The sequence below is a fragment of the Rhinolophus sinicus genome, linkage group LG03 (genome assembly GCF_036562045.2).
Source record: "Rhinolophus sinicus isolate RSC01 linkage group LG03, ASM3656204v1, whole genome shotgun sequence".
NCBI classification, from domain to species: Eukaryota; Metazoa; Chordata; class Mammalia; order Chiroptera; family Rhinolophidae; genus Rhinolophus; species Rhinolophus sinicus.
The window spans coordinates 100,435,234-100,445,206 of NC_133753.1; the positions used below are offsets into that span (position 1 = coordinate 100,435,234).

At 54.4% G+C, this 9,973-nt stretch overlaps 2 protein-coding genes across 2 annotated transcripts; both read right to left on the minus strand.

Annotated features, from left to right (window-relative positions):
- Window positions 1-4,021: 4,021 nt before the first annotated feature.
- Window positions 4,022-6,712, minus strand: MOGAT3 (monoacylglycerol O-acyltransferase 3; the record flags this gene model as incomplete). The annotated part of the gene is given in 9 exon segments (XM_074329193.1): window positions 4,022-4,055; window positions 4,057-4,068; window positions 4,975-5,068; window positions 5,071-5,160; window positions 5,667-5,867; window positions 6,139-6,181; window positions 6,184-6,203; window positions 6,290-6,401; window positions 6,635-6,712. Coding segments are annotated over 9 exon segments (684 nt in total), but the record flags the coding sequence as incomplete, so codon positions are not given.
- Window positions 6,713-7,275: 563 nt separating this feature from the next.
- Window positions 7,276-9,288, minus strand: LOC141570647 (2-acylglycerol O-acyltransferase 2-B-like). The gene is made up of 6 exons (XM_074328369.1): window positions 9,130-9,288; window positions 8,735-8,913; window positions 8,419-8,623; window positions 8,068-8,242; window positions 7,783-7,967; window positions 7,276-7,509 (listed from the first exon to the last, which is right to left on the minus strand). Exons 1-6 carry the CDS (start codon window positions 9,209-9,211, stop codon window positions 7,355-7,357), a joined length of 981 nt encoding a protein of 326 aa, XP_074184470.1. The 5' UTR covers window positions 9,212-9,288; the 3' UTR covers window positions 7,276-7,354.
- Window positions 9,289-9,973: the final 685 nt, after the last annotated feature.

The window sequence follows — 9,973 nt, forward strand, 5'->3', positions numbered from 1 at the left end:
GTTCAGTTGGTGAAAATTCAAGCTGTGCCTTGTGATTGGGGTACATTTCTGTGTTGTATTTCAATAAAGAGTTTCAATAAAACCCACAATCTGAAGTAGATAGTCCCATGACCAGGGGGAAACTGAAGCTTGGAAAGGTTAAGTGACTTGGCCCAGGTCAGGGTCAGTAGTTGAGATTCAAAGCCAGGTCTGTGGGACTCAGAGATGGGTGCCATTCTTCCCCCTCTGACCACTCAGAGGACCCTTCTCCCTGCTGCTCCCCCATGGTGCTAAGATAGTCATGGGCCACTTTGGGTCCTCAAACCCAGGTTTTGTGTCAAGTCTCCCCTTGAAATATGCGCCTTCCAACTCTGTCCTATTTCTGTTCCTAATAAATGGCCATTGTCACAGCACCAGTGCAGCCATGTGGCACATTTCTTAGTGAGGGTCTATGACCTGGAGATTGGAGCCAGAAGTGCCAGGCCCCTGCTCTGGGGCCTGGGCTCAAGCTCATCCTGTTTAGAGTCTTGATTCTGACTAGGGGCTCCAATGTCGATCAGGGCCTGACACCTGTCAGCCAACCTCAGCCCAATGGCCAAACTGACAGTTGAGTTTGGGGGATTTAGTTCCAATATGGGACTTAGGTGGAACCCACATGACAGCAGCTGTGGGGACATTTTGATTAATGTATGAAAGGCCATTCTGAGTGTCTCACCTGGTATCTCAGGCTAGCAGGCTGTACCCCTTGCCTGGACATTGTGGTTTGGGGTCTGCATAGATTGGTGCGAGGTGTGGGACGTGGACTTGGCAGCTGGACTCTCCACACTTCTCCATACGAGGCTCCAGCTCCTTAGACCAAGTTTCATCCAAGACGGATGCTTGATGAGGGAGGGCTGGAAAGCCCGATGACAGGAGGAAAACGGGGACCAGGGAACCTCGGCCTCAGCGAGGCCAGGATCGGAGCATGACAGCAGACATTGCTTGGGGAGGCTCAAAACAGGGTGGGAGGCATGGCAGGGACTCCTGCGCCCCATGGCTTTCTCCCAGTCTTGGCTGGCTTCCTGGAAAGGAATGCACGCTCAGAAGGGAGGCTGCCTGCAGCCGGTCACAGTGGGCAGGAAGGATGCCAAGCTGCCATGATGAATAGGGAAGTGGCACTCATGTCGCCCCGGTGCATCCTGGAGGGATAGTCATTGGTGTCCAGGGGTGTTTCCATCTTCCTCTGCCCCACAGATTCTTTCCATGACCCTCAGCAATAACAACACATTCTATTTCCCGCACCCCATCCCCAGCACCCACATATGGATGCCAAGTCTCTCCCCAGAGACAGAAGCCCCATCTTAACCTTTCTGTACCTTTCCGGTTCATGTTGTGGTCTCTCCCTTAACCAAGATGTTTCCTCATGGAGGATAATGTCCCCTCCCGATTCTTCCTCTCTCCCGGCACCTTTCCTGAAAACCTTGTCCTACTGGCTTCACAGATACTGGGAGCACTTTGTCCTTTAGATCATAGCTCTGCCTCTTGGGCTAACCCTATCTCTTAACTGGACTTCGTGGCTGCCTCAGGCCAATCCGCTCCCCCTACCACTCCCCACAACTTCATTGGTCATAGATTTCAGACAGGGGCCTTATAAGGAATAAAGTCCCTTCCTTCCTGCCCCCCAGTCTCACACAAAGTTCCCATTCCTCACCTACCACCAAACACAACCTCAGAGCTTTAGAGAGAGGCCCCCACCACTTATAGGGAAACAGAAGAGCAGGGGGCTTCTTGGAGGAAGGCCCACAGTGATCCAATAATCCCCACACTCCCAGCTCTTGGCGGCCTGTTGTGCCCTTGCCCCTCAGGGGAATAACCCAAAGAAAAACACACACGATGCTAACACTGAAGCTTGGACTGAAGCATGAGGATACAATACATAGGTCCTCCATTCCAAAAGGGGCCAGACCAGACCATATTCCACATCTTCCATGTAAATGGTTGAGAAGTGACTCTTGAGCCCCTCATTCACGACAAGGATCAGAGAGTTTGGGATGAAGGAGAGGAGTACTGGCGAGGACTTTTAGAGTGTTACAAGCCCTATTCCCAGAAGGCAAGTGTTACTTGACAAGATCAGTGACAAGAGGCTTCAAGACACAAAGAGCTTGGCGTGTCCCAGCGTTTGGGGGATGTGGTCATCGGAGAAATCTAGTGGGCAGATTGTGGCTGGTTGGATGTTCTATCCAGGATAGAAGGAAGGACAAGTGGCTGCATCGAGGCCAGCCTACACTCTGCGGGTATCTGGGCCAAGGATGCTCAAGGCTGGAGCTGGTATTTTCCATCCCTCCCCACGTGTCAAACTAGAAGAGTAAAGGAACTCCTACCGAGAAACCTATGTCAAGTTCATGGGCAGAAAACCAGGGACAGACGATGAAGCAGAGAAAGTACAGAAGCTGCCAGAAGGACTTAAAGGGTAGACTCCGAAGAATCCATAAGAATACCCAGGAGGAAAAGCCTTCGAAGATCTGGAGGCCCAGAAAACACATTGCTGTCTTACAACAGTGCAGTCAAGAACTTCTGGGCTCCTTTTCCCCTCCTCTGCCCCACACTTCAACTCCAAGAAGATCAGTAACAGCAACTAGCAAGGGAGAGGGGGAGGAAAGAGGTCAATCTTACCCCTTTTTACTCCACTTTCCTCAGCTGCCACTTCTGGGTAAGCAGGCAGCCCGCTTGTAGCCAGGCCCTGCTGGAGAGGGGAAAATTCCTACCCCTGGATGAAGGTCTGAGTGTTGATTACTACATGAACTAAACATTTCCATGTACTAACTTAAAGTGAATACATATCACTTTGTGAGAGGTGTAAATGTCTAACTATCACATTGTTTTGTACACCCGAAACAAACAAACATACAAACAAAAAGTGAATATAGAACTTATTACCTGAAAATGACCCAGATAAGTCATGGGACTGCCCAGTTTTTTATCCAGGGACAAGAGAAAATTCTTCCACTGCATAAATTTTATAGGAAAGTGGGAGACAAATGGGAGTGCATTCTAATTACATTCCAACAAGTTATTCTTACTTAAGTCTCGGATACGAACACAAAGCCAGTCAGCAGAAAAGGCTGACGAAAGTCAGAGGATGCTATAATGACGTAAGGATGCTTAGACTGCTCAAGCGGACCCGCTCATTTGACTGATGCCGTGCTTGCAATAACGATGATAATGATGATAGTAAACTCTCATTGGCTCATATTTTGCCAATCTCTGGTCTAAGCCCCTTAAATCTTAATTATTTAACCTTCACAATAGTCCTATGCTTATTGAGCAAATGAGTTACTGGCGACCTAATGCTGCGCTTGCAGTAGGGCTTAATGCTGATAAAAGAAATCGTTGCTTCATCTGCTCTCCCAGCCCCAGGAAAACTAAATGATGGGGAAGAGGGGGCAGAAGCAAGCTATGTACTTAGTCGTCTTTTCTACCACTCTCCATACTGTCAGGTACCCTTGACCAAGCTCAGCGTTTGCTCATGGTGTCCCACTATCCACCCTAACTTCTCCAGCTACCTGAATCCTGTTCACCTTTCAAAGCCTATCCCTCCTTGCAGCCAGCCTCCCCCAACTCAGTCCGAATGTCCTATAGCTCTCAGCTAAGCAGATGCCTTCATTTACAGAGGGAGAAAGGGCCCAGCAAAGGGACGAGACTTATGCAAAATCATGCAGAAGAACTAAGTCTCGCTGGAAGGAGAACTCAGGGTTCTGATACCCAATCTAAGGCAGCAACTCTTAGCATATTTGGATGGGGCGTTATACGGGGTACTCTCACTCCCAGAGCAAGAGCGTGAGCTCTGTGGGCATCTGATTCTACAAAGTAGTGGTGGGAGAGAATGAGCTTTTATGGGAGGGCTAGAACATGGCAGTAGGTAGGTAGGAGTCTCAGGGGCTACAGGGCAGGGGCAAGGCCGGGGCTACCTGAAGATGAGGTGAGTAGAAGCAGGGGCACCACAGCTTGCCTTGTGCCCCTCAAACAGTTGTTCCAGAGCCTCATGCAGAGCATGTGCTAGTGGTCAACTTCCTCCTTGGTGGGGTGGAGGCACTGGGATGTGGTGGCCCACTGCAGGGAGAGGGGAGACAGGTGAGGAGAGAGGCCTCTCCTGCCCGTACAGCTGACAGCACCTTTCTTCCCTGGAGATGGGCACTCGCCTGCAGTGGTGATGGGCATGGGGAGGGGCAGTAGTCCCCAGGAGTTGGCTGAGAAGAGACCGTGGCCCCAGAAGATGCAAGAAGCAATGCCTCTGAGCTTCTTGAAGGTGGTCTGGCACTGATGTTGCCAGGGGTCTGTGGCAAAAAAAACTTAAGTCTGAAGATATCACTCCCCCAAAGGAGTAAATAGGCAGCAGGACACACTGGGGAGGGGCGACAATATATAAGAGGGGTGGTCAGGTCAGGCTGTTGGAGTACCCCAAGATGGGAGCCCTACAGAGCAGCAAATCCCTCCCCACACTTCATGATTCCACTTCCCAGAGTCTTTAAAGCAAAGGACGATGGCTATAAAGAAAGATGTGGAAGAAGGGATTCACAGTTCCTGAGACACAGTTGTGTCCTAGGCCTTCATATTTCCTCACCCAGTCTCTACCACTGTATCACTGCAAGGCAGGTATTAACTCTATTTCACAGGTAAAGAAACATGTCCAAGGTCTTCCCTTTGGGATAGTGTCAGAGAGGGATTTGAAGCCTGCGCTTCTGAGCCAAAGGCCTCAGCTGAAGAGTCCTGCTACTTGCACTAAGACCTTGCCTTTGTTGGAGTGCAAGGAAGGCGGGAAAGTAGACACAGTGCTTGGCACAGAGTAAGCACTCAAGTGCTGACATGAGCACCCTCCAGGTATAGGGCCCAATGGGCTCTAGGAACACATAGTCCCACCTACAGGAAGCTGGATATGTAGGGACAGAGTCCCCCAGACACTTTGTGAAGCTTGACCATTCAGAGCAGACCCAGATTGGGCACCTGCACCCCACTCACCCATACCTCAGTGCCAGGTGTACAAAGCCTTTGTGATTCTGGAGAGTGAGGTGATGCTCCCCTGGGATTGCATACAGGGGCTCCTGGGCACCCCAGCCACAATGACCACGACCTAACCAAGCTGGGGCTGCAACAGAATAAAGTCCAGGCTCTGGCGGTTCACGGAACACATTCCTACAGGCATGAGGAGGTGGGGAGCAGTCACCACCCCCTCCTCAGCTCCCCAGACCCTGACCCCACCCTTTACCCTGTTTCCCTGAAAATAAGACCTAGCTAGATAATCAGCTGTAATGCGTCTTTTGGAGCAAAAAAATAATATAAGACCTGGTCTTATATTATCGTAAAATAAGACCGGGTCTTACATTAATGTTTGCTCCAAAAGATGCATTAGAGCTGATTGTACAGCGAGGCCTTATTTTGGGGGCAATACAGTAGGATCTGAAGGATGAGCACCACATCCCCTTCCTTCCAAACTCCCCTACCCACCATGCCCATGTCTGTGTGTCCTACGGTGCCTGTCCCAGCAAGGACACTGTAGGACACTTGCTCCAAAACTATTCACTGACACCCGCTGTGAGCCTGGCCAGTGTTCAGGCCAGTTCTCTGAGGTGGGTGGGAGGGGGTCACCCTGGCCAGTGGGCATTTCCTCCCACTCAGGTGGAGGCTCACCATAGCACATGACGTAGTAGTCTCATACTCTCGATAGACTGGGAAGTGGAAGAGTCTGGCTAAACCAACTGTTGAGCGCCGAAGCCCAGGGCACTGCTGGGAGAAGACGTTGCTCTCCATGGAGAAGTTACAGAAGGTTCTGATGCACATGAGTCCATGTGGGTGAGAGCCAAATACATAGTTCCCATCTGGGGGCAGCTCCACTGTTTTCACCAGCTTTGGGGTGTTGAGCAGCATGAGAGGAAGAAGGCATAGAAGGCAGGCCACCAGCTGAAAAGCTGTTGCCTTCCACCCCAACAGACTTCAGAGCTCAAGGTGCTAGGATAGAGTCAAGGGCACAGGGGGCCCACGCTTGAACATCACTCCACCCCCTGCCCCATTGCTTGAGCTTAGGCAGCAGGGCTGAGGTTCCAACAAAGGAAGGGGTGAATAGGCAGGGGAAGTGAGGGAGAGGGAAGAGGCAGAGATTCTCTCTGGAGGGTAACCTGTTACCTTGATAATAATCCCTTAGGTGTTTCCAAATGGTCCAGTTACTAATCTCCACTCAGACCACCTTCCACCTTGGGGCAGAGATACGTGGGTGGAGGTAGCCCTGGAAGCACCCATCTGCCATCTCTCACGACCTAGGCCCCTGTCCAGCGCTCACCTTGGTTGGATGTGTCCCAGTCCAGGAAGAGCCATGACAAGTAGAGAACAGAGAATGACCAAAGAGGCGTGAAGAGGAGGGAGAAGACAAGAAGGGAGAAGAAAGAGCCCAGGTGAAAGATGAGAAAGAAAAACAGATTCACTTTCAAAACTCAGTCATTCCATCCATGGCTCCTCTCCTCCACCTTCAAGGATCATATTATGGGCCATTTCCCAGCCCACATCTGGCCCTCTGCCCTTCCCTTTGCATTTGGGTATCCAAGTGGAGTTCCTGACTTTCCCTGTCTACTTCCCTCTCCCCTTTCAGGCCCCAGGTACCCATGCCTCTCCGGCTCCTCTCACCCATGGAGAGGAAAGTGAGCATGTATTTGTAGGCGCCCACTGCTTCTTCAGCGTTTTCATAGTGCAGCAGGGCAGCGGGAAGGTGGAGACTCCTATCTCAGTATCTCCCCCTCTGCCAGCAGGGATCCAGGACCTGGAGGACAATTGATGAAGGTTTCCCCACGCACCTGAGAAGGAAGGCTTTCTTGCCCAAGGAACCAAGCCTCTGGGATCTCCCAGGATTGTGTGTGTGTGTGTGTGTGTGTGTGTGTGTGTGTGTGTGTGTGTGTGTGTGATGTGGATGGGGAGATCCTGGGATCCTGACGTCTCCAGGCTGTTCTCAGACTGGTCTTTGAATTTCCTGAGTCTGGGCTGGCGGAGGGGCAGGTCTGACAGCCGGAGGAGGTGTCTAGTGTGGTGCGGCAGCTGCTCACAGAGGCTGGAGAGCCCGCGCGGACTGAGTCCCAGCTGCTGTCTGGGGCCAGAAGCCCAAATGAGACTGTCTGATCTCCAGTGCGACCAGCAGGCCTCCGACTCTGTTTGCTGGTCTCAGGGAGTGTCAAGGCCACTTGGAGCCTCCGGCCAGGGGCAGGGGCTGGGGTTTGGGGTGGGCTGCTCTGCGCGTGGACCTCCCCCCGCCGTGCACAAACACACAAACGCCGCAGGTCTGTTCTAGTCTTTAATCCCACTCCCCCTTCCGCAGTCACTGCGAGGGCAGGGGACGGACTTAGAGACAGCGGCGCGTCTAGGTGAGGACGAGGTGCCTGTCGGCAGGAACTCCGTAGCGCGCCTTGTGCTCTTCGAACAGCTGCGTGAGCCTCTCCACGTACAGCGCGTGCAGCGCGTCCACCTCCGCCCGGCTGGGCCGCGGGCTCCGCCGCACTGGGATCGGGGCCCCGACTGTGGACCGAACGGGAGGCTGGGATCTCCCCGACTCCCCGTCCCCTTCCCTCCCGCCCGCCGCGATGGTCGAGGGCAGGGGTCAGGGCCTGGGCAGTTGTCAAAGGCCAGCCTGGGGGCGGGGGGGGGGGGGGGGTGGCGAGGCCGCATGCGGCCGGCAGCCAGAATTTCAGGCTCGGACCAGCGACCTTCACTGCCCAGCGCCGGGAGCAGGCAGGGCCCTGAGCTCCGGGACAGTGGGTGGGCGGTGGGGAGGGGCGGGCCGGGGCTCACCGACGGTGTGGATGGGCTTGCGGAAGGGCAGAAGGAGGCCCAGCCGGCCGTGGAACAGCGGCAGGGCCACTGTCAGCAAGGGCTGCAGCGTTTCCTGTACCCTTCGCACCCAGGAGCCCGGCGGGTTCGGGAACTGCTGGAAGAGATCGTTCTCCCCGAAAGAGAAGACAGGCACCAGGGAGGCCCTGGGGGAGCAGAGGCACGCCTGATTACCGGCCCGGGCCGCGCTGAGCTTTTCCTGCATAGGGCAGTCCGGGGGACTCCGGCCACCGACAGCTTCCTCACCCGTGTTCCAGCGCCAACTTTACAAATCCTTTCTGATTTCGGATCCGCAAGCTCAGCGCTCCGGGCTTTGCCTCCAGCGCCTCTAGGGGCCCTCCCACGGCCAGGACAGCCACCTGGCCGCCCCCAGGTCGGGACAACAGATAGGCGACGCTGGCCTTGTTAGAGGACACCAAACCTGGGGGGAAGGCAGAGACTGGGGGACCTGACTCCTGGGTCTTCGGGAAGAGAGGAGAGGGAAGAGGGCGCGGGGAAGGTAGAGCTGGTACCAGGAGCCCTCAGACGGGAGGAAGACAGGTTAGAGGTGACAGCGGGGACTGGGGGTCCTGAGGCTGGGCTCCCCCCTCTCCTCACCAGCGCACATAATGTAGTCCCGGAAGAGAGGGAGGTAAAACCAACAGGGCAGCATGAGCAAGTGCGGCCTGAGGCCCGGGAAGAGGCGGGAGAAGCCCGTGGCCTCTGTGCAGAAGCTGCCAAAGGCCCCGGTGACCAGGACGCCGTGAGGGTGGAAGCCAAAGAGATAGTTGTGGGAAGGATCCAACTCTGCGGTTTTAATCAGCTGGAGGGCAGAGGGTGCACACGGTGAATTGGACTTTGGGGGATGAGGGCAGGAAGAATCTATTTTGAATCCCGGCCCCCATCCCAGCACATTGTTCCAGGGGGCCCTCACCGACATGGGGAAGTAGTCCCGGAAATGTCTCCAGATGGCCCAGTTGCGGACCCAGTCTAATCGGCGGCCTCCTGCTTGCGGCGTGTCCCTATCTCCGTAGAGCCAGACCAGGTAGAGGACCACTAGGATCCAGGCTCGGCTTAAGGATGCAAGGAGCAGAGCGGCCAGGCACACCTGGGCTGGAGGATGGGGGTGGGGGTGGGGAGTGGTGTCTCAGGAACCAGGCATTTAAGTTTCAGATCTCCCCCTTGCCTCCCTTCCCTGTCCCACCTAATTCCTTCTCACTCCTTAAAGGACCTGGGAGATCCTTGGCCCACCTCCGTCCCTGGTGATAACCGGAAACAGAGCCCCAGGTGTGTGTGTGTGGGGTCAGGTCCAGGGCTTTAGGGACTCACCCAGCCCCAAGAAGGAGAAGACCCATTGCAGGACAGCGAACACTTGGAGACACCGGTGGAGGCGGCTGGAAGAGGCCTGCATTTTCTAGAGGGGAGTCGCACAGAGGCCACCATGGGCTCTTAAGCACACCCTTTTTTGGCCCAACCCACTGGCCCTGACCCCTGGTCCCTGGTTCCACCCTGTTTCTGTCCCCTTTGCTGATTTACATACTAGACTCTGATGAGCCCCAGCAAGGAAGAGTTAACCACTGCCTGAGCTCAGGGAAATCAGCAGGGGTGTGGCCAGGAGCCTGGGGGTGAGGAAGGTGTTTGGACTTTGTGGAGGTCAGGACCTCCCACCTCTGTGAGGAGCCAGCCAGCAGGTCTGGGAAAGTGGTGTGTGCCATGAATGGCAGGGCTCCCGCCATGAGTGAGAACAACTTGAAAACCCCTTAGTCACCAGGCCTGGCCCCTAAGCAACAACCTAGGACTCTGTGGGGAGCTGCTCCAGCGGGAAGGGCTTTCTGGGAAAAGCTAAGGATCTGTGAGCCCAAGAGAGGGCCCACTGTGCTGTGGGCACACCCTCCAAGTGGGCTGGAGCCAGTTCTCACTGTCACCCTTGCCCTCCCCAACAGGGACCAGAGGCCTGTGGGAGCTGGTACCTTCTCCAGGTCAGGGAATGTCACCTCTTTAGGAAAGTCTGACACATCCCATCAGGTGCCTCTATCACATGCTGTCCTAGCATAAAATACTTTCCCTCCATCATGGTGATTTTTGTGAGTAAGGTCTCCCCTAAGCTGTAAGCAACAAGAAGTCAGATAATATGTTCACTGGTGCCTGACAGAGGAGAGATGGTTTGTAGATG

What these genes read in the sequence shown, in the direction of transcription:
- LOC141570647 (XM_074328369.1), bottom strand. Translation starts at nt 9,211, where the DNA reads ATGCAGGCCTCTTCCAGCCGCCTCCACCGGTGTCTCCAAGTGTTCGCT. An exon ending in GGGACTACTTCCCCATGTCG is followed by an intron (nt 8,624 to 8,734) that starts GTGAGGGCCCCC and finishes TCTGCCCTCCAG; the next exon opens with CTGATTAAAACCGCAGAGTT. An exon ending in AAGTTGGCGCTGGAACACGG is followed by an intron (nt 7,968 to 8,067) that starts GTGAGGAAGCTG and finishes CTGCTCCCCCAG; the next exon opens with GGCCTCCCTGGTGCCTGTCT.